Source organism: Haliaeetus leucocephalus, unplaced genomic scaffold, assembly GCF_000737465.1.
Source record: "Haliaeetus leucocephalus isolate CR32 unplaced genomic scaffold, Haliaeetus_leucocephalus-4.0 Scaffold616, whole genome shotgun sequence".
NCBI classification, from domain to species: domain Eukaryota; kingdom Metazoa; phylum Chordata; class Aves; order Accipitriformes; family Accipitridae; genus Haliaeetus; species Haliaeetus leucocephalus.
The window spans coordinates 6,855,550-6,879,664 of NW_010973052.1; the positions used below are offsets into that span (position 1 = coordinate 6,855,550).

At 45.6% G+C, this 24,115-nt stretch overlaps 1 protein-coding gene across 1 annotated transcript in view; it reads left to right on the forward strand.

Moving 5' to 3' along the window:
* ME3 (malic enzyme 3, NADP(+)-dependent, mitochondrial) overlaps positions 1-23,428 on the forward strand; it is a 127,804-nt gene extending 104,376 nt beyond the window's left edge. Inside the window, exons 7-14 of the mRNA XM_010578255.1 lie at positions 5,679-5,788; positions 17,971-18,068; positions 19,081-19,194; positions 19,842-19,947; positions 20,562-20,704; positions 21,623-21,796; positions 22,226-22,324; positions 23,156-23,428. Coding sequence (XP_010576557.1) covers positions 5,679-5,788; positions 17,971-18,068; positions 19,081-19,194; positions 19,842-19,947; positions 20,562-20,704; positions 21,623-21,796; positions 22,226-22,324; positions 23,156-23,317 — 1,006 coding nt within the window. The 3' untranslated portion in view covers positions 23,318-23,428. The remainder of the gene's footprint in view (positions 1-5,678; positions 5,789-17,970; positions 18,069-19,080; positions 19,195-19,841; positions 19,948-20,561; positions 20,705-21,622; positions 21,797-22,225; positions 22,325-23,155) is intronic.
* Positions 23,429-24,115: the final 687 nt, after the last annotated feature.

Genomic DNA, 24,115 nt, shown 5'->3' on the forward strand with positions numbered 1-24,115 from the left:
CAAAACCCCAAAATATGCAAACTAATGAGACAGCAATATAGTCTTTACCATGAAAGACTAGTGATTTTTTTGATGAGGAAGAACTGACAAAGTACATCTTTTTGTTTCCAACTCTATAAAATGGCTAAATTAATTCCAGAGATGGTAGAGAACAGGGTCCCCAGATGGTGGTCTGGCAGCCAACAGTGAACCAGGAGACATGGTGATGGTATTAAATAATGACTATTGTAGTGTCACCAGTTACAAGACAGAAGAGAGGAACTGTTTTTAGAGAGAAATTAAATTCAATGTTTTATCTGAAGAAAACACACAGAGCCTTCAGCAAAGGATATCAGAGTTTGCACCTGACATTAACCTGCCATACAATAAACCAGTACAGCAGAGTTTGGCTTGTAACTCCAAAAGGTATCATTTTTGCTGAAAAGTGTGAATCTGTTGTAGTGGTTGAGGGGTGGGTGTTAAGACATTACCCTGGATAATATTTAGTGACCATAAAAGACTTTGTTGTTTTAGCCCCTCCCTTTCTATCCAGCATATCTGAATTCTTTCAAAACCACCTCTGTCAGAGAGATACAGAAATGAACTGTCCAAATATCCTTTTCCACAGCCTGCAAATATAAGAATTACTTATGCTAAGGGGAAAGCTCCATTTTTTGGGTCAAAACCCAAAACCTTCCGTTTTTGAAAGGGGGGGAAGAACTGGGGAATGGAAGAAACCAAACTGGAGATCGGCACTTGCTCTGTTTCAATGTACCTTGTCGACCTGAAATCCTGATAGTCTACATCTGAGCTTTCCTTTTAGATAAAGGCAGTTAGATCCTGGGTGTTTAACTACTAATGTCCCACATGCCGAGATGATAGAGTGTTCTAGGGAAGATGTCATTGACAATATCAGGATGAGATTACTGCAGGGAGCCAACCTTAGCTGGCTGTGCCTTTCCTGGACTGGAAAACATTCAGTCCTGATGTGACCTGCTGCTCTTGGCTCTTGGCTTCAAACTCTCCTTCAGGCTTGGAGCTGAAAGTTAGATGAGTCACATGGATCGGGAGAAGCATGGAAGAATCTATGAGAACTGGCAACAAGCGAGGCAGGCTGACTTCAGAAATCCTTGTTCAAATACTCACTTTACAATCATTTTTTCTAAAAAGAGACATTCTGCACCTATAGACAGCAAGCATGTCTGTACTAACTGGGACTGCATTCATGTCGGATGTCGTAAGTTAAACAGAGCAAAATTTCTTAGCTGGTTAGACAAAAGCATACCTCACTAAAATGATTCTTTCAAAAAGAAATCATTAAGTTTGGTTTCTTCATGGGAACTACAGTGTTTCCAATGAAGCACAACAATTTTGCAAAATCAGTTTTGTCAAAATCCAGTTTTCATTTAAAAAATGTTATGATGGGGGGAGACTGGCCCGTATAGTTCATTCCATCCTCAAGTATTTCCATGTACCCTGATAGGGGAGCACTTGGCTACCATACAAAAGGGACAGAGCAGGGCAATTTCTATAGAGAAGATCAACAAAGAAATTACAGGCTTTGAAGGACAACAAAGCATTGCAGTTGAAAGGGTGATAAGCCGGTGACCTAGGGTGCATGACATATATTTAAGATCTTCCTAACCAGCTGTGATAATTAGATAACATTAGATTATCTCTTCTAATTTAGGTGTCTAAAGTTAGACATCTAAATATAAGTTGGTCATCTTAGTCTGTCTTCACAGAGACTGTGGAGAAAGAGGCATCTCATGAGATGTTATCTACTTCCATTTTCTACTTAGACTAGTTCAAAGAAGTTGCTATTGGACGTGCCTCTTTCTCTGTGTTGTCTGAGAGCGCAGCTTGTCTAGCTGGGTGTTACACAGCCAGCCTTTTGGTATGTAAAGGTAGTGGAAGAAATTCCATTCTGTGCCGCATTTTGTTGGCTGAATTTCAGTACAAGTAGCAGCTCTCAAGCCACCCTTTCCCTTTGCAGTAACAAGTATTCTCCACCATCTCTCCCGAGCTGGGTTTTTTTTAGCATTGCTGCATATTAAAGCACTTCTGTGCTCAAGTCCCAGGTTGGCTACGTTCTACTTTTGGACGCTACCCAAACACTCTTTGTAGAGCATTCTGAATTCCTTTGGGATGAAACAGGTTATACAAATCTTGAGTTACTGTGCTGTGGAGGAAAGGACAGTAGAACTGACTAATCATGTTGATACTCACAAGGATGTTACTGCAAATGGCCCCAGCTGCTGTTTTGTTCATACTCCTTGCTAAGTTTATCCTTACGCTGCTCAGGTCATCCTAAGATGGAGCATTGCACACAGCCACCAAAGTACCATTAGGAAAGAGCAGTAAGCATTAACTGGTGGATTTCTAAGATAGCTCAGTAAGTCAGCTGCCTAATTTGTGTTTAATTTCAGTGACTTTGAGCAGCTCAAGTTCTTTAAAGTCCTCTCAAAACCCCAGTAAAGTAGGTAGTCCTTGAGGAGTAGGATCATCATCCCAAGATTCCCATCCTTAACTGTAAGTCTGAAATATTTGGTTCTTTCATTTAAAGCATCCGGTCTTAGGGTCTTGCCATGACCAATTTGTGGTCTTCATTAATGAAAACTTCAGTTCTCACATTACGCAAAGCCTCACATAGGCTCAGAAATGTGGTTTATACTTTAAAAAGCTCAGTAGACATATTGCAGAGAAAAAGAAAACAATCTTCAAAAAGATAGCTTAGTGAAAAGAGTTTGCATTCCAGCACTGTCCTGTCATACTGAGGGACAGGAAGAGAAATGAAGTGTTTATGGGCCACCATACTTTCCTTGTGCTCTGCTTAATAAGAAATTATCAAAGACAAAAATAAATAGAAGTAACTGTGCACTCTCTCATGCTGCAGACCACGAATGTGAAGTGAGGAAAGAATTTTGTGCTCAAAAGAGAAAAAAAAATGTTCAGGTTAATACGTTTGCAAGTTTGAGTCTGTAGTCAGGGAAACCCACCCACCTACCCTTATGCTCTTTGGAGAGCTGGTCACACATACATTAATGCTGGCTGAGATCATTGATTTTATTAAGCAAATCAGTAATGTTACTTCCTCAGTGATACAAATAAATAATAAGACTGGTGTTAGAGAAATAGTTTCTATAGCAACTGAAGTTGCTTAAAGATTTGCTAATTCTTTGCTGTGAGATGTTAGCAGATGTTCTGGATGGTGTGTCATCTCCCTCTTAACCACGTTTTCCTTACACATTCAAACGATGAATAAGAGGATCGTCCATTAGAAAACTGATTTTCACAGGCACTTTCTGTACTGTTTATTTTGACAAATTCCTTGGATATCCACAGTGTTCATTTTGACTTCCTAGACTTTACAGAGAGAAAGAGACTTGGGAATCTTCATCTATTGCTTTTCAGAGTGTTGCTCAGCATTTCAGAAGAAATTTTGATACTGGATATCTCCCTGATAGCTGCCAGAATCTGCAGTGGAGAGGCTTAAAGTGCATAAGCAGTCTGTCCCTCAAATACTTGGTGTAAACTGCAGTTAGCAGCACAGTGAGGACAATTTAAGAGCATCTTATAAAAAGAAATGCGAAAATTCAATAGGCTCCAGTTGCTGTTGAATGTGGCCTGTCATACAGGGTGCGGGAAAGAATTTGTCCTGTCCAAAGTCATAAAACCAATGGGAGCAGTTGTCCAGTCCCTTTTCTAGGGCTTTTTTTCCCCTTGAAGTATGGCAAGCTGGCATTTCTCTACCTGAGCATCTAGATCCTGCTGAATTTCAAAGCCTGTTGGCCCTCTGGAAAATCCATGCCTAAACCTCCATACCCAGGGTGACAGTTGTGGTGCAAATACAGCAGGGATGTTGCACAGGGCTCTTTTGTGGCTCCTTTCAGGACAGTAAACAAGAAGTTGCTGCCTTTCTGGCCAGTATGGCCAGTCATGCTTGCATCTGCCTACCTAGAGAGGGCTTACTGGACTCTGACGTTGCAGAGTGGGGAGTAAGTATACTTCATAAAGTAGGAGCTATCAGATGGCACACAATAAATATAGACTAATGTTAAAAGCAATTTTTAACCCCTCTGCACTGTATTCTCTTTTCCCTGCCATGAGCAAGGACATCTTCAACCAGATCAGGTTGCTCAGAGCCCCGTCCAGCCTGACCTTGATGTTTCTGGGGATGGGGCATCGACCACCTCTCTGGGCAACTTGCTCCAGTGTTTCACCACCCTCATCGTAAAAAATTTCTTCTTTATATCTAGTCTGAATCCACCCTCTTATAGTTTAAAACCATTACCCCTTGTCCTATCGCTACAGGCCCTACTAAAAAGTCTGTCCCCATTGTGGTCCTTTTCTAAAAGCAAGCACAGAGAATGTGAAGCAAGCATAAGAGCCAGCCCTTTTCTCTTTTTGAGATCAGGGGGCTTACGAAGCAAGAGTTTCTCATGATGGACAAATAAAGGAGCACAATGCATGTGCTTATCATTGTCTCCTTGCTGACAGATGTACTTGAACTGGAAAATCATAATAATAAAAAATTCAAGGCCCTTCCAGGAGAGCCTGACCGCCCGCACTGCGAGTGCCATGAAAAGAACTTTTCATGACAGGAGCCACAGTTCTCAAATGGAGCATGTTTTATCCAGTATCGATTTCTAGTTTAAAGCAGGAGTGTCCCCTACCTCAGATTTCAGTGGCAAAGGAGGGAAGTCTGAATGGGAGATATGTAAGGTGATGCTGCCTCGGCACTGCTTACGGTCCCAGAGAGGCTCAGGTCTCTCACGCAGTGCAGCTATTTAGAGCCCTCTCACCTGCCTGCAGCCCAGAGGTTGCTAATAGTTGCATTACACATTCCCTGAGCTTCTCCCAGTGCCCTATCACATTTATGTGAGAGAAAAGAGTACTTAGGGCCCTTTTAGATTTTATTTGCAAAGCTTTAATGCAGCCTAGAGTCATACAAAGTGCTGAAAGTTTATAGATATGGAGCAGTCTGAATATTAGCCAGTTTTTAGAAACTGCACACTTGCCCTGATATTACTGGACAATTTGTGAAAGTTTGCAATTATTTCCTGCCTTTTGACTCTACGGGTCACTAGCTGTCATTGTGTGCTGGTTTCCTGCAAAGCAACTCAGTGGAGAGAAACATTTCCAAAGCACAGAAACGTGGCTACGAAACCACACTGTAAAGCATTCAGTCCATGTGGTCCTGCAAGCAGGTTTTTTCTCGTCTCTTGGTCACCTACAGTTGAAGGCGGCGCTTGGTGGTGTCCCTTTAACTGATGTTCCCTTTGCAGTCAGATTTGCTGTATTGCAACATGGCAGTTGCAATATCCATTGCAAAAGAGCATCTCCTTCGCTTTGAGAAGCTCATCGGTAAATACACCACTGAAAAATTGTCATGCCAATAGTCCAAAGATGCATATAGATATATATAGATATAGATATATATACAGATATATAGGTATACATATTAAGAAGCCCCTTGAATTATGAATACAGTTTATTCTTGGTGACTCCACATTTCTGAGTGTATGGACCTTGAGAAGGGTGTGATCCTGTTTGCTGTTACTGTGATTCATTTCTCTTACGATACTTTTGTCTCTGCATGAGAGTTATCTAGCTACATTGTCCTGGTAAAAGATGTATATATCATCCTATGTTGTGGAAATATTTTTATCCATTTTTAATTACCCTTTAACTTGCAGGTACGGCATGAATTGTCTGATCCAGTTTGAAGATTTTGCCAATGCTAACGCTTTTCGTCTCCTCAATAAATACCGCAACAGATACTGTACATTCAATGATGATATTCAGGGTAAGTACTGTTAGGAAAATGCAAATTTAACCTTCACCTTGTCATGAGGAAAGGTGATTAAGATCACAAGAGTGTTTATTATACAATACTCAGATGTGTGATAAATTTTAGAGTTTACACATAAGCATTTAAAAATATAAACAAAAGCACAGCAATCTAAGTTGAAAAGTGAGTCTCCATTGTTTTTAGGAATTTAGCTGTTCACTGCAGAAGTGTTGTTCAGGAGAGAAAATGGATCATGTGCTTGAGATTATTAAGGTAATTTAGAGAGTTCCATTAATTTTCTGTAATTTAGCTAAAACAATGATGACGTTTTAACAGTTATGCAAGGCTTTCAGTTTCCATGAGCCAGGTGGTCATTAGCTGATCCTGGCATTGTGCCTCAATTGTTATCCTTGTTATTACATGCACAGACGAAAAGGTAAACCAGCGTCTTTCCTTTCCATGGATGCTAACTCCACAGTAATCTGAGGACAGATACGTTCTGCCCTGGAGTGGTTAACATAACTCTTCTAGCGCCAAAGAGAAATGATAGCAGCAAAGCTGGGGCTATAACCAGCATTGCTCCCAGGCCCTGTGAGGCTCAGCGGTCAGCAGAATTGCTCAAATGCACAAAGGGATGCAAGCTGCTTATTGGCGGCATCCTGGTCTGGTGCTGACTTTTCTTTAAACCATTGGAAGGGCTGTTTGCACATTCAACAGGGACAGGATCTTCCCAAGTGATTGCAAATAACCAGTTCTTCTCCTGTGAGTCCCTTCATCTTTTCTTCTTTTGTCTAGTCCTGCCTGCAACATGCAGAAATTTCCAAGGTTTGTTGATTTAATTATTTGCAGTCGGTTGGGCTTATCCTCACTTGTACTTGAAAGAGACTGAAGGAAACACCAGTACCATTTTTCACACAATGCTGGTTCTTCTGTGAGCAGATTTTCCAGCACTATTTCTGCATTATTCCATCTAGCAATATTTGGGAGTATTTGTAACAGCTTGTTCATATCTGTCATGACACAAGAAGGAGTAAGACCCTGGCTTGTGGGAATACGGTTGGTGTAGATAGATACATGGTCCTGCTCAAAGACACTTTCATGAAGAGGGTTTAGAAGCAGAAGAGCTTAAGGCATTTCAGAGAAGGTGAAATATTTATTCCTGTAGAAGAAGACTCATTAGGTGTTCTTGCCACCCACAAAAGCTTTCAGTGGAGAGAGGAGCACAGAAAAAGAGAACACAGGAGATAGATACATCTTTGAATTGAAGTCTTAAATGGAGGAACCAAGAACTCAAACTTTTCTGGAGATGGACAGATGAAGCCCGTAATAAGAAACCAATGATGTAGAGATTTATTTTGGATTAGTTGCTCTAATCTGCAAGTGGAAGGGGACTCAGCAGTTAAAAGGAAAAGAGGCCAGGCAATGTGTCAGATCTGTAGGCCTGGATGTAGGTTTTCTTGGGGGAACTAGAGTGAACTGGAAAGGTTTCTTGGTGAGTGGGAATGGTTTCTTAGATTGACAGAGAGAAGAAAAAGAGGATATTAAAGCGAAACTGAAGACTCTGAGTGGGAAGCAGGAGACTATATTTTTTATACTTTCTTTTTGGCCATAGGTCATAGCTGAATGCCTCAGACAATTCCTGGAAATTACTCCCCCGGAGGGGCAAACCACATCCAGGAGGATGCTGTAAAACAGCATTGCCATAAAATGGACTTTGTCTGCTTCTCCCCAGTTAGATGTCTGTCATGGTGCATGGGAGATGTCAAGTCCCCTGAAAATTCTCTGGAGTCCCACCTGTTAAAACAGTAGGATTTTATCTCTTACTAGTAAAACTCCCTTGTATTCTCAAATAAAGCAGCTAGCTGGCATTGGTTTCACAGTAGCAGATAAGGTAAGAAATCCTGCTGATCTTTTGCACAGACAAGCGATGTGTCAAGGGAAGCAAGCCGCTGTTCCAGGTCTTTTTATGTAGCTGTCAGAAAGAAAAGGGGATTCCAAGCCAAGGTTGTAGTCAGGAATGAGTTTTGAGGGCCTTTGGGAAGCTGAAGTAACTTGGATTTGCTCTGTTAACTCTGTCTTGGAGTCATGCCAGAGATTAATGGAGTTGAAGCTGGGATGAGTAGTCTGATTTACTCACCCTAATATACTCCTCTGTATCCCCAGATGATATAAGAAAGGTAGGGATTGCCATTTTCTCACTTACACCCTCCTGTTCTTTGGGTTTGCCTCAGGCCCTCTCTTTTCTAACATGCTGGTGTTTCATGACTTGTCTACTTAAAAAAGTGGGAGACTTCGATGCAAATTGTGTTTTAAATGATTAATGAGAATTATACAAAGCCTTGTTTAAGCAGGCCTGGTTCATTTTACTCGAGTCAGGCAGGAACAGACCTCCTGAAGCCTGAATTATCCCAGCTTCTGAGCTGGCATTGTTTTAAGTATATTGATTTAAAAACACATCTTAGGCACAAGCAGTGCAAGTTAGATGAGGCCTGAGCTATACTAATTTAAACTCATTGCCCATTGGTTAGTGGGACTCTGAATGCAATGTGCCCACATATACACACACAGACGAGATGTGGGAAAAAGTATAAATTGCTCCACTTAATCTCCCTTAGGCCTCCCTCTTGCTGTCCCAGGGCCTACAGGAACAGAAAGCAGTTTAAAATATTAACGTCTACTTTTTTTTTTGTCAAAAAAATTACAAATTACTGTATTGCCAAATCCATCCTAACCCTGCAGAATTAAAGTGACTTAGACCTCTTCCAGTTCGAACCAGCCTGCTGATGCTGAGTGGGATGCCTGCCAGGTACCGCAAACTGGGATGAGGTGATTGCTCTTATTTTGAAAGCCATTAGCCTGGGAGCTAGGAGGAGCTGGCTCGTAGTGCCCGCGCGTGGGAGCTCCCCATTAAGGGAGTGCTTCTTCTTCCTCTATGGGGGTGATGACATCAGTCCTTTCCCAGCTCTGCCTGGGTTCATGCAAGGGGCAACAGCTTCAATTTCAGCTCTATGGGAGAAAATTGTCACTTCTTCCTTTTTTGCAGTAAAATAACAAGACAGGCGGTGAAGCACATATGAAATTGGAGGGTAATGGGAATACTTTAGATCCTGCTCTTCCTCTTCCTGCTCTAACTTTGCTCCACTGAACTGTGCACAGTGATAAACAGAAAGTAGACAACTGAAAAGTCTTACAAACCTGTCAAGTCTTGTGAATCCCTGAGACAGGCATCTCTGGCTTCCTGCTTCATACAAGAAAATATATAAAATCACTGAAGAGGTTAGTTTGGACGGGACCTCTGGACATCACCCAGCCCTCACTTGGATATTCGTAATCTCTTTGTGCTACCCGTTCCAAAGTTTTCTCATCTTTCTTGTGCATTTTTTTCCCCTAATACCTAACAGGAATTTCTCTAGAAGCAACTTGTGCTCATTGCTTCTCATCCTTTTGCTATGCACCTCTGAGAAGAATCTGGCTTCTTTACAAACACTCAGTAAGTAGTTGTAGACAGAAATTAGATGCCCTCTTAGTCTTCTCCAGCCTATTCAAACCCAGGTCCTTCAGTCCTCTTTGTACACCCTGGTCATATTTATGGCCCTCTTCTAGACTTGCTCCAGTTCGTCAATATATTCCTTGTGCTGAGAGCCCCAAACTGGAGATGCTAGTCTAGAGATGACCTCAAAAGTGCTGAAATAGAAAGAAATGATCACTTTCCTTGACCTGCTGCCTAGACTTCTATTGACTCACTCTAGCAGGCTGTTGGCCTTCTGCACCACAAGGGCGCATTGCTGGCTCATCTTCAACTTGTTGTCCACCATTACCCTCAAGTCTTCTGCAAAGCTGCAGGACTTTGCATTTGCCTTTGCTGACCTTCATGAGGTTTCCCTGAGCCCATTTCTCCAGCCTGCTGAGATCCCTGTGGATGACAGTCATACCCACCAGTGGATCAATCACTATCCCCAATTTGTAATCATCCATGAACTTGCTGGGAGTGCACTCTGTCTTATGATCCACGTTGTTAATAGAACTTAAGTATTGGCCTCTTGGTACCACTTTGTACCACTGACCACAAGCCTTTGAGCCTAGTAGCCTAGCCACTTTTTCACCCACTTGATAGTCCACTTGTTCAGTCTGTATCTCTCCAGTTTGGCTACAAGGATGCTTTGGGAGATTATTTCAAAGGCTTCATGCACATCAAGGAAAGCAACAACTGCGACCCTTCTCCCTGTCCACATAGCCAGTTGTCTTATCAAGGAAGGCAGCTGAATTGGTCAGGCATGATTTGCCTTGGGAGAGCCATACTGTTCTCAATCACCTTCATGTTCCTAGATGTACCTTCCAGAAGATCTGCTTTGTAATCCCCAAGGTTAGGCCAACTGAGCTAAAATTCCCTGGATCCTTATTCTGGGCCTTCTTGAAGATGGGTATGACATTTGTCTTTTTTCGGGAATTAGGAATCTCCCCAGTTACCAAAACCTTTCAGAGAATGACTTTGTAATGCCATTGGCCACGTACCTCAGCATCCTTAGATGTATCTCATTAGGTCTCATGGACTTAGTCTGTTGAATAATCCCTGCTAAATAGGCAGGAGTCCATAGAAACCCTGTAAATTTGCACACCTAAGGTTCTCAGCATGGGACTAGGGCTCTGTGTGCATGTGCCTCACTGTCTTTGTGGTAAAGAGCCTGTCTAATTCCAACACAGCCTTCAAAGATGTGCACTGAGTAAGCAAAGAATCAGCAGGAGTTTGTGCCTGGGCTAAGCAAAAGTGGGATCAGATGCATCAACCTGTGATTGGAATTGGTTGACTCAGCTTATGGTGCAACAGAGATCCTTCCGTACATAGTTCAGTTATCTGATCAGACGTAACAAAAACGTTCCTCACTGCGAGAGTGGTTGAACACTGGGACAAGTTGTGCAGAAAGGCTTTGGGACTTTTATCTTTTGAGAAGGCCCTAAGCAATTTAATCTAATTTTGAAGGTAGCCCCACTTTAAGCACATACTGGATTAGATGACCTCCAGGGATCTTTTCCAACCTTATTTTTTTAATGAAAAGTTCATTTTCCTGGTTGATCAGTGTGTTACCCTCCACATTCACATATCAAACATCAATTCTTCTTAGGCTTAGATTGCTTACTCAGTACTGAACAGCACAAGTTGTTCTGCAAGTTTAGTCAGAGTTGCAGAAAAATGAAGAAATCTCTAATGTGTTATTTAATTAATTGTATCTGATCATGTCATTCAAAAGCCTTTCACACATATGGGCAGGGCAGAGAGAATAGTGCACAGAAGCATAAAGCCTACTACCTCTTGGCTCTGGGCATCTTTAGCAGTCTCTTAAAACTAGACCTGATGTAAGTGTAACATTGATAGCTTCTCAAGGAACCACCAGTCTGAGCGTTTCAGATATATCTATATCCAGTTTGAGACGCTGTGAACAGACAGGATTTCTAAAACAGGCTGAACCCCTACACCATGCAAATGAGACTTCTTCAAGGCCCCTCAAGATGGGAAACCCCAAATCAATAGCTACATTAAAAACACTCGGCCTTTTGTATTTCCATAGTCCCTCCACAACTACAGTAGTCTACAGGCAATGGAGGGGGGTCATCACTTTCGCAGAACCTCCCTGGGTCTTTCCCCAGTCGTTAGAGCAACGATTCCCCTTTGTTGTTAGATGTGTGACTGCTGATGAGCGTCAAAATATCCCTTGACCCACCAACCACCTTTTCTCATTATCTTAGCAGATAACCTTTCCCTAACCTTTCCGGCACACAGGAAGCAGCGTCCCAGCCTGGAGCAACGCTGCTCCCAGACCTCCGCGGAGGTTGGGAACAGGCTGGTCGGAGCAGCTTCAAACATTTGGGCAAGTTAGAAATCGACCATGTGCAAACGTGGCCTATTTTGCGGGCACGTTTCCATGTGCTGTGTGAAACAAGCGCAGCTAGTTTTTGGCTCGGCGTTGACTAATTTCGGCAGATTAAAATGGTACAGTATCTTACTTTGTTGTTTCAGCTGGCGTGGAAAATGCATCAGTAATTATCACAGGAAACTAAGGAGGGGGGGAAGCACAATAGGAAGGGAGCGCTGGACGATACCCTGCTGCAGAACTAAGCAGGCTATGTCCTGCCAGGCAGCTCCTGAGCAGCACGCTTTCCGTGTGGGGATTTACCCAGCCTGACGATAGATGTGGAGATGTTCTCAGTCCTGTAGGTGTTCGCCATGACCAGGCCCCCTCAGACCTGCTGTGCCCTGCAGCAGAAGAGGCTCCTGCATTTTCCCTTGATGCTACTGCATTAACTGTTTAAGGGCCAGCTCCGAGACTTGTATCTAAATCACACATTGGTAAACAAGCCAGGTCAGAACAGTATGGACTCCTGGGTGTAAATGGGCCTCGGTATCTTGGGCTTAGTGGTGCAGGGCCCTAAAGATCTGGCCCGTATCTTCTGTCATTTGGGGGATTGTAACATGCTTCCCTTTCCTCTCCTGCTTTTTTTTTTTTTCTTGTCACTGGATGCCATTGCAAACTCCTCCTCTGCAGTAAAGAACAGCATACATCACCTCTGTTTTAAGCTGTCTATGATCTTTAAGTCCAGGCTAAGGAGGCAAAATGAGCAGAACAGGGCTGTGCTGTGACCTGGTTTAGCTTGTTGGTATGAAACAGCATCCACGGGGTCTCCACTGCTGCGATGGGGATGGGGATGCTTTCTTGTGAAGTGCTGACAGCCGCCTGGTAGCCTCTGCCTTTGTGGACGAGGGGGTTTGGTCTGCCCATAGGCACAGCCCGTGTGCTGGCTGGCGTTCTGTGCAGGCAGGAGGGAGGGCAATGCTACAGGCCAGCGCTGTGACGTATTTTTAAGATGCTGCACTGTATAGTCCAAGCACTTTACAGTGGAAGGATTAAAAACAGGCACCTAGAGATGACCTACATTAGGCATCTACTTTAAGGTGAGCTCTGCGTCTCCGTTGTCAGACAGCTCTTCACCATACCACCGCCTCGTCTGGGTCACTAGTGTCCCTAAGTCTGTTAGTGGAGAAAGCGAGTTCCTTCCCCGAGCAGTCATGCTTTGTGTTTTACTGTTGTTCTTGTTGACTTGCTCCACACCATTTCTAGGTTTATTTTCTTAACGTCTTACAGAGGCCCTTTGGGGGAAGGCTAACACTAGCCTGCAGCCATGGAGGTGAAGACCTTGAGCTGCAAACACTTGAGCAGCGTTTTGCTTCAGCTTTGTTGTGTTTGACTTTTGATCATGTATTTGGAGTAGATCTGATCAAGCTCCACTGCTTTCCAGTAACAGGCGGAACTGCTGCAGGGAGTTAATGTGAACCAGGATTTGGAAAAGCCCTGTGCTTCCTCTGCGTCCGTAAATTTAGATATATTTTCTTGGCTGCCCTTTGCTGGAGCTGTTAAACCAGTGTTTGCTGTTCCCTGGGCTCTCATCTTGGCATGGTTTTGATGGGGCAAAGTGCAAGCAGGTGGGGCGAGGGTAAAAAATAAGAGATCAGGCTGAATTAGACCATCTCTTCCACCAGTGTGCTGTAGAGAAGGGGGAATCACCCACACGGGTACTGTATGCAGAAACAGGCTGGTGCTCCGATCGCCGCTGCTAACAGAAGGATTTGGCATGGTGGTGATGCTCAGCTCCTCTCAGCCAGCGCCCGAGCCAGGTGACGGGGCAGTGCCAGCCCTCAGCATGGGGGGACTCCTGCTCCCAACCACCCGCAGGGTCTCCGCTTCTCCCCACGTCCCTTGCTTAGCCACTGGGTGCTGTCACTTGCGGCACAGCCTCGACACCCGCGCTGGGCAGCACTTGCCCTGTTGCGCTCGTGCCAGCGCTGCCCGCAACTCCGTGTGCGAAGCCGCTCACCCCTCTGTCCGCTCTCCCCGCTCTGGAGGAAGGATAAGGTCCCCGGCCGTGGGTGCCTCTGGGCTGCAGCCTTTTCCATCTGTGCCGTGTCTTGAAGCTGCGGAGCAGATCCAGATCCTTGCCCCTGGGTTTTGCTCCAGCGTAGCTCCACTGACATCTACTGGGGCTTGTTCTTACTTACACTAGTGCAAGTGGAACGTCAGCCTCAGAGGGGTTTTCCTTAATGTTTTACAATATTCTGAATGTGCCTGAGTGTCAGAGATTAATTCCTACAGCGATGGCCATTTTCCTGAGTGTACCATAGTTTTAAATGCCTCTTTTCTTTGCTGTTCCTGTTGCTCTGGACTCCCCAGAGAGGCTCCTGAGGTCTGTTTGCTATTTTGTGATATTATATTGAGCATTCACTTTGAGTCTCGGACAGACGGGATGATTTGCCAGCATTTTCCTTTCTTCTCCCTGTGCCCCTCCATATCTCACTGCAGATATAGACCAGCCAAGCTGGCTCTTGCTAATTACTTAAGGAAGTAGTTATCTGCAATAGCAGCATTTAATCTCTCTGGAAAACAGATAGACCAACGTGTTGAAGGGTGGTTGTTTTTTTCTTGCCGCAACTCATGGTGAGGGGTTTCCCCCCCCCATCTCATTTTGTGGTCTTTTCAGAATTGAAGCACAATGATTAGCCAATTCCTTACACGAACCAGCTGTGAACTCTCCTCCAGAGAGTAGCTCTATTGTTCCATGCTCAGAAATTGTAATTATCAAAGAAAAATATTGAGCTGAGGCCAAGGTACGGTAACTTTGTTACTTGAGTAATGGGAGTGAGATGCAGTTTGGGAGATGCGGAGGGATTAGAAACACATTGGAGAGAGAGGAGGAGGATTAGGAATGGCAGAGCTGAACAGGGTCCTGCTGTTAGTCAGAGCTGCAGTGCAAGTGCGGGGGGATGAGTAACGGCACACCCAGTCCCACAGGTCTCCGTTCTGCAAAATGCACACTGCTCTGCAGGCTGAATCCGTGCACCCTTTCTTTCCGTAGGCCCCAATTCTCAAATTTCTGCTGGTAACGTCTTTACAAAGATCTCGAGTCCCTCTGCTGAATGTCCCATGGGGGTTTTCCATTTAAATGGGTTTGCAGATAGCAGCATTTGTGCCATCAGACTTCTTGGCAATCACAGGGTATACAGCAATTTTGCTTAGGTCAGAACAAAGAGAAACAAGATATTTCTCCAGTTACATTTCTTTCTTTTAAATACTTTCCAGGCATCTATTGCTGCTGATGCTGTGACCTGATGCTTACACTGTCGCACTGTAATTGTTCCACTGTTGGATTTTTTTTTCCTCTGATCAGTTCCCCACTCCCACCCACATGGGGATTTGGGGATTTCTGTGCCAAGTAAGCCTGGGAGATAGCGTGTGACCATGCGTGAGCATATGCATAGGTGTTCCTATTCCACTGCGTGTCACAAGCTTGGCATCTCTGATGACTGTGGGACCCCGGTCTCTCCCTACTTCTTTGCAGTTCAAACTGGCAGGGTGGGATCCCTTCGTCCACAGTTTAGATGTCTGCAATAGAAGTGTCTACATGTATTCCAGTTATCTTGTCTCTCATCAAAAACTGTGGTGGTAGTGACACTTTTAAGGGTGCATTTCATATGACCCAGTTCAGGTGTCTGCTTTAGCATGAGCAGGATCATAAACGTTTGTTTAGAGGAGTCCCATCCTTAGCATCTGGCATGGCAGCAAGCCAAGCAGTCCTGCTGATTATAGACATACCAAAATACAGAGCATGAGCATGGGCTAGCTATGTGACACCCATAAAAAGCAAAATCTAAAAACTAGGCAATTATCATAGAATCACAGAATGGTTTGGGTTGGAAGGGACCATAAAGATCATTTAATTCCACCCCCCCTGCCATGGGCAGGGACACCTTCCACTAGACCAGGTTGCTCAAAGCCCCATCCAACCTGGCCTTGGACACTGCCAGGGATGGGGCAGCCACAACTTCTCTGGGCAACCTGTTCCAGTGCCTCACCACCCTCACAGTAAAGAATTTCTTCCTGATATCTAATCTAAATCTACCCTCTTTCAGTTTAAAGCCATTACCCCTTGTCCTGTCATTACATGCCCTACTAAAAAGTCTCTCTCTGGCTTTCTTGTAGGCCCCCTTTAGGTACTAGAATTATCTGGTTTTCCTTTGAATTCCTTGGATGTTCATTATCTTCCTCCGTAATTTTTCTAGTCTGATGGCATGGCTTTTCCCCCAGTAAATACATTACTTTAAATACAGCTTAAAAAGGCAGAGGTTTAGTGCAGGCGAAGCAAGAGGAAATCCTTCATATACATCCCTCAGTTGTCTGAGTTGACATGTTAATACTGAAGCAGCAGAGCATTCAGTGGATGGTTCCCTCCCCATCAACTCCCTTTTAAACTGACAGAACTCAGATGGTTCTGGGTCTGGAAATAAAATGATACAAACTGTCTTCTGAGGTAATGGAGGGAATTCATCCTGGGTGCTGAAGCGAGTGTCTCAAGTGATTCATTGCAAGAAAGAAGCTTACGAAGCCACCAACCATTATTCTAGTCCATTTTGTGTTTAAGACACAGATGCTTGCAATGCCCTCATGGGTGAGACATGATGCTGCTGCCATTCTGTACTGGTGTGCCTGTGCAGGGACACCGCGGCGCTAACGTCTGATGCAGGATTGTGGCCACTGCCAGCTCTGCTAAACCAGAATCACTCTTAAGTGGCACTAATTATTAATTTCTGGAGAACGAAGCTTGTCAGAGTTATAAACATAAATTATTGGTGAACTAATGGTACTGATAAACACTTCTGGTCTGGCCAGTAAAGATTTTGTCAGAGTAGCTTATATAGGTTCCCTCAGCAAAATAAGCCGTGTCAATACAAGTTACGTCTCTGCCAGAGTAACTGTGGTCCCACTAGGTTTTCTGCTTGCATGGAAATAATGAGAGAGTAAATCATTCCCCGACGCCATGATATACCAGTAGATTTCTAGTTTAGCTGTGGCTTTTGCACTAAAGAAACGCAGCAGGTAAAGCTGAATTTATTTTCTCGGTCCTTGACAGATGAGCAGCACCATCTGCTGGTTTCACTGCTCGTGGTCATCCTTTGCTCATGAGCTGCTCTGTTTCCCAGCCGGGCTGTTCGCTGATGCCTGCAGCACCCCAGGCCCTAAGGACCCTGCAACGGGTCTCACTGAAGCACTGGCTGATTAAATGGGCAGGAAAATAGGAAATGCTGGAAATTTGGAGAAATCGGGTTTATTAGCCTAAAAGGGTTCATCGTCTGCCCCACCCATGACAACCCACACAAGACTTGTTACTTGTGAACTCCCTGATTTCTCACAAAGTTTTTGAAGATGAGAATGGAGAGACCAGCATTAGAGCTGAGGACAGCATCATCACAGTTGGCGCACATCCGAACTGGTATCCTTTAAAACACTGAGGAATAAAACTGATGGACTTGATGATCCTTTTGGGTCCCTTCCAATTTGAGATATTCTGATAAAACTGCCTCCTTCACTCCTAGCTCACCTTTAACGCTTGTATCCACATTGCCGAGGTGACCTGAGATGCCACCAGTGCCTGAATCCTCATTAGTCTGTGCCTTCCTTGATTTCTTCCCACCATGTTCCTTCACCTGGGATAGGACATTAGGTGACTACTATACGTGATTGATGTGGGGTGAAGGCAGGTTTATTCAGTCTAGACACCTGCCTCCCTTGATGAATGGAAAGCTGTACATATCACGGTGGCTGTAACAGCAGGACTCTGCTCTCCATTTACTGGATTCTTTCTCACTAATCCGGGACCAACTCATATTCTCATTGACACCTTAATGCTTGGCAGTGAAGCATGATGGCTCTGAGTCAGTGTATCACAGTATCAGGGAAGTGGAAAAAGAGAAGGTGGTGCTGGGCTGTGAAGGTAAATGAGGAGAAGAGGATGGTAATTCCGTGATCACAGAGGATTTTGTGACAAGGGTGCCCAAGTTCAGACCACCACTCTGCTACGGATGTCTTATGTGACCTTAGACAAGTCACATGCATCTTCAACCCTTGGGAGTTAAGTATTAACTTCTTTTGGCATTCTAGGATTCGGTATCCCTCTGACTATATAGAGGGAAATTGGTGTTCTCCTGCCTTGCAGGGGTCTTCTGAGGATTAATATTTCAGAGTAGTGAAGGCACTCTGAGCCTTTAGTGACAGGATCTAAGAATGGTTCCTACCACAAGGTTTCTAACAGGGTATCAGTAGGGTAGACAATCCACTTGCCAGGATGTCCATCTCATGGTGTTTCTCTCTTTTCAGGTACTGCATCTGTTGCAGTTGCTGGCATCTTTGCAGCCTTAAGGATCACAAAGAACAAGCTCTCTGACCATAAGTTTGTTTTCCAGGGAGCTGGAGAGGTAAGGATGTTCTTGAGTTTGTTCCTAAATATGATCTAAATTCAAATTTAGAGAGAGAAAAGTCAACGATGAAACTGCCTGCAAGGCTTGGCTTCATGAAAACAAAGCACAGAAGCAGGTTCCTTGTTACTGGGCAGGAGTGGGCCCCATGGGTGGATCTTGCTGCTGCATAGAAGTTGCCAACAATCTTTCAGTGACTTCTTGGCCCATGAGTCCTGGGCAGGCTTCCTGGATGCTATGAGGCTGCCCGTGTGTCAGTGGGGCTTTAAGTACCTTGAGGGAACTCCCTCATGAGGCAGGGTGCTGCAGGAACATTAAAGAGACTGGTCTGAGTCCTCAGGGCTGGTATTTAGGGTAAACCAGAGCCTCTTTAGCAATAGAGTCAAAAGGACTCAGACTCAAAGAACTTTAAAAACATAACCTCACTTTTTGGAGTCAGTCATTGCTCCCATGGCAGAAGTCAGGTAGTCTGTATGGCACCTTGCTCAAAGAGACAGGGGGAAAAGAAGTTTCTAAAGCCTGGACATCTGGACAGGAGGGCCAGGCACAGCTGTAGGACCACTAACACACACAGCATGTCCAGGGCTGCTTCCTCAGGCAGGAATGGGAGAAGAGGACTTTCCTCTTGGCAGTACTTCAGATGCAGCAATCCTACTTCGCTTTGAGCTCCTCTGTACTGGCATCATCACCAAAGTTTGTTCAGTGTCTGCCCCTTTTCTTCCCCTGCAGCAGCTAGTTTAAATGATGGAGACAGCCTTTACTTGTCAAGCCTCTACCAGCACCTCCACTGCTCCAGCCTCACAGGCAGCCTGCTCTGCTGGACGATTGGGTTTTTTTTATTTATGGCAGCACCTACAATGCTAAAATCAGCCCTATGCCTGTGCAACCACAGAGCAGAAGGCCTCCTTGCTTTGTGTGGTGCTGAGGCATGACCCAAGATATCTCTCATTTAAAATCTTCTCCCCCAAAAGATGGTGATACCCCAATGAAGTGTTTATATACTGTGTTCCAGGCTGCAATGGGCATAGCTCATCTCATCCTCATGGCCATGGAAAAGGAAGGAATTTCACGAGAGGATGCCATCAAAAAAATTTGGATGGTGGACTCCAAGGGACTGATTGTGAAGGTAAATTTGTCTCCAGACCCGAGCTCCAGTTGCCTGCCACCTCCTGCAAGCTAGAGAGAGGCCAGAGCAGGCAGATACCTTGGACTCCTGCTCAGCCCTGGAGTAAGGGCTGCAGTTTTATTGGTGTCAGCAGAGCTGTTCCTGCTTTCAGAGGACTAGGTCCTCTGAAACAACACTGTACCAACAGCACTGGCTGCCCTAAAGGCAACACTTTGGGCTGGGCCTCTAAAGAGGTATCATACACTGCTGGCCATGGTCTCAAGCAATGCTGGAAGTCTTGCATGTCATATGGGGTATTACAACAGCAACATTGTGCCCTGCTTGGTGACCCAGCCTGGCCCAGCTCTACTCTGCCCTCCCTGGGTCCTCCAGGCCTCTGCCCTTGTCCCTTGACTTGAGGAGACTTGTGCTACGTGTACAACTTCTTTGCCCTGGCAGCTGGATCCTTCTTCCATACAATCAATGTATTTTGGAGGGTGAGAGGAGCCCCATGTGACATTACACCAACAGCTCAATGCCTGGCTGGCTGCTCTATGGAATCTGGTTTAAGTGGAGAGCCAAGAAATGAAATGAACTGATGAGTTACTACATTATGTCTCCACCTTTTGCCAACAGACCAAAGTTTGACGACTCCTTTTTCCTCACAGGGCAGGAGCCACCTGAACCATGAGAAAGAAATGTTTGCCCAGGACCACCCCAATGTGAAGACGCTGGAAGAGGTTGTGCAGAAAGTGAAGCCTACAGCAATTATAGGTGGAGTTCCCTTAGCACAACCTTTTCATGTCAATTCAATTCTTAGGAGAGTTTCTGTCTTTCTTCCAGGGTCTCCTTTTGTTCTCCCAGTCAAAATGAAATGAGCTTTTTTTACCTCCATTTTGTCAGTTGAGTTCTCCCCATCCTTTCCCCTTCGACTGTGGGGCACAGGCTTCCTCTCTTTTGGAGCTCTAGGAGCCCTCCCAGACAGGGCTGCAGAGGGAGGCACTGAGGGATGCAGGATCTGGGGCTCTCGGCACCAAACTTGGCCCTGGCAGGCTGGGCAGGACGAGGATGACAGCAGGCAGCTCGGGCAGGTTTGGGGAGACAAAGTGCTGAGCCTTTGGGAGGCAAAGTGCTGCAGCCAGACTGGACTAAACATTGATCCCCACTCTGCCCAGAGGAGCAGAGGGCTTTATTTTGAGACAGGCTTTTAATCTCGCCGTAAAACAAGAAAGAAACATTCCCACCTGCATCTCCAGAGGTGGAGCCTGTTCCCTCCCACAGTTCGTTTACCCATAGAGGCGTTCAGGAGGGATCAGCCCAATGCACTGAAGTCAGATAGTTGGAAAGTTTACCCTAAATACCAGCTCACTTTGCTGTTGTTGTTTTAGGTGTCGCAGCCGTTGCAGGAGCTTTCACTGAGAAGATTTTGAAGGACATGGCAGCCTTCAACGAGAGGCCCATCGTGTTTGCCCTGAGCAACCCCACAAGTAAAGCGGAGTGCACAGCGGAGCAGTGCTACCGCCTCACCGAGGTACTGGAGCTCAGCGTAGGGAAACTGGGTGCTCCGGGTACGCTGTGGCCATGACTGTACCGAGGAAACCACAGTGGTGCATGGTGGGTGGACAAGTGACAGTGGGCATAAGTTGAAATAAGAGAGGTTCAAGCTGGTCAGAAAGAAAAACTTTCACACTGTGAGGAGAGTCAGGAGGTGGAAGAGGGGCCCAGATTGCTCATGCAGTCTCTGTCCTTGCAAGTTTTCAAGTCCAGGCTGGATAAAGCCCTGAGCAGCCTGGTCTGATTTCATAGCTGACCTTGCTGTGAGCAGGAGTTTGGGTCCCTACCAGCCTGAATTACTTTGTGATCCTCTAAAGAAAGCGTTTGCCTCCTTGACCCATAGCTGTCTGAGATGTCCCATCCTCCCAGGGTACCGTCCCCTGTGTTTTGCCAACCTAGTTGTTTATGTAACGGTTTCATCACCCAACTTGGACCCAATGTCACTGAAGAATTACTGTCCTGTGGATTGACTTGGCGTGAGAGAGGAGGCCTTGTCTCACTCTCCCCTTTGCCCTCCCCACCACCTCGTGCTAGCTAGAGCAATCACACAGCCCCCAGACCTTTATCCCACATGAGTCTCCCTTCACGCTCCACAGAAGGTTGATAGAGAGGAGGAGAGACTCCTTCTCAGCAAGTTCAGAGCACTTGCAGTTGGGCAGTGCAAACACCCACTCGGTGCTCAGTGGCCCTGTCCACAGCCCTGTTCATGGCTCTGGGGACCAGGCCCTCCAGAAGCATCAACTGGAGATGGCTCTGGTGGAGATGCCTCTCACTGACTGGCTGGAGATTTGTCCACTTTGTCACCAGAGTCCCCTGAGCACCGATCATGGCAAGCAGCAGAAATGTAAGACTTCTCTTCTGAGTTTTGATGCCTCTTTCTCTCAATTTTGATCAGGGCCGGGGAATATTTGCAAGTGGGAGTCCATTCTCAAAGGTGACCCTGCCCAACGGACAGACCTTCTTCCCTGGCCAAGGAAACAACGCCTACGTCTTCCCAGGAGTAGCACTGGGAGTCATTGCCTGCGGAGTCCGGCACATCTCTGATGATATCTTCCTCATCACAGCAGAGGTTTCCAACTGGCATTTAACTAATATCTTTTAAGAAACGATAAGAGGCACATGCACCTACTTCAGGTGTTTTCAAGAACCTGGCCTGGGGCAATGCGTTGAGTGGAAGTGGCACAGCCTCAGCAAAAAGCTGCAGCCCTTTCCAGTCTCAGGGAAAGCTCATGCTTCCATTGCACCTACAGAGGTGCAGGAGCCATGACAGGGTTCTCCTCATTCTCCACAACTGCTTCCCTGGCACAGCACTTCCACCATTCTGGCTCCAGTTTTGAGTCTGTAATGAAATATATGCACACATGTATTTTGAATAGTTCAGCAGTTCCCACTGAGAACTAGTCCCAGCTCTGCCACTGCTAAGGTTTCAGCCACACATCATATAATGCTAGTGAATGTGGTACGTGCTTGAGACCATCCACCTTTCTCTTCTTTCTAGTCTATTGCTGCCGAGGTGACAGAGCAGAATCTTGCAGAAGGAAGACTCTATCCGCCCTTGGACAGCATCAGAGAGGTGTCTCTCAAAATCGCTGTGAAAGTGAGTATTTCCACTTTTATTTCCACTTCCCATGGTAGGGAGGGCAGGAATTGCCTTGGCATCATTTTTGCTTTGTGTTTTTTTAATTCAACTTATTCTACAGCCTAAACCAATGATTCTCAGGAACGCTTCCAGCTAGAATTGCTGCTTTGATTTCTCCAGTCATTAAAGCCCAAATGTGAAAAATACCTTCCGATTCTGGGTGCCTCACAGCTCACAAAGCTCTGCTTTATTGCTTGGAGCTGTGAGTGTTCAGCACTTCAGAAAATCAGGTTTAGGGGCAAATTCAAACATGACACAAGTTGCCAAAAGATTTTAGGTTCCAAATTGCTATTTTGGAACCTCTCCTTCTGTATTGGATAGGGGCCTAAGTACCTAAATACTATTCCAGATCTGGGCTTGTTGTCTAATTGTGGGATTGGTGCCCTGTATACATCAAATTTGTAATTCCTGGTCAGGGGACACCCACCGAGAATCACATTGGCCTGCTAGGAATTACTGGCAGATGCACAGTGTAGCTGAGGAGCTTAAGGGTGTGAGCGGAGGTGGGTAAAGGGCTGCTCTCCTTCTTTAATTGCACATTCCAACCATTTTGCCAGGGCAGGGGTGTGCATTTCTAAGCAGCCAGTAACTGCAGGCAGTTTGCATTCCCTCACCCAAGGGATGAAGCGCAGCCAACTCACAGAATTGCACAAGAGAAAAAAGAAAAAAAGGACACAATTTTGAGGGGAGGAAAGAGGGAAAATACAGCCAGGGCCAAACTGCAGTTGGTTTCAACTTCATAACGTGCCAACCTTGTTTCACCAGTTCATTTTGCTTATCTTTTTGCAGATTGTTGACTGGGCCTACAAGCATGGTCTTGCTTCTTGGTACCCCGAGCCAGCAGACAAGGAAACCTTTGTGAAACGGCTTGTTTACAGTCCTGATTATGATTCGTTTGTTATTGATGATTACAGGTGGCCCCCTGCAGCCATGCAAACACAAGATGTATAAGTTTTTGTGAGAACTGTTTTCTCCTTTTTATCATCAGTTCCCATGGTTCATACCACTGCTGATATAAATGCACCTCCAGGCTTGCAGAATGGTAAAAGTAAATGAATCCAAGTAGTTTTTTTACTTGCCGCTGCTTTTTCTCTGTGGGAGCGTATCAGTAGGGAATAAAACAGAGTCCAAGCTGGGCAGTCAGTACTCCAAGGAAAGAGAAAGACTACGGCTGCAGCCCATCCCAGTCAACCAGTACTGCATGTTGCTGCCTGCTTAACATACTGCCCAGCTCTCAGCTCAGCTGCCTTGGGAGAAGCTACCTGGGCCACCACGGAAGCAAAGAGTCCCATTCCTAGTGGGAGTGCCCGTGGGAAGCTCAGAGCGCCACTTCCATGGTAGCAGCCGTGTGCGTGATCATCCCTCACACACAACAGTCACACTTTGCCCGTGGCTCTCTGGATGTGATGGGAAGGGTGTGCATTGCCCTGGGAGAGGTGCACACTTGGGCAGCACTACCCTTTCCTGCTTCGAAAGTCCCCAACGTCTGCAGAGTCTCATCCAACCCAAGCTGGTGCATGGGCCACACAGCCTGGCACTGTCCTATGCCCCACACCCTTGGAAACAAACCCCAAAACCTCCCTCAGCCCCATGGGGACAACAGACTCCCTCCCCTCTGCAGTCCAGGCTGCTCTCCAAGGGAACAGGAGGCAAGGGACACACAGCGGGGAGCCGAGCTGGAGACCAGGGCACCCCCAAACCCACACGCATCCACCCCACTGCATCACTGCATCTTCTGCTGGGCGCTGC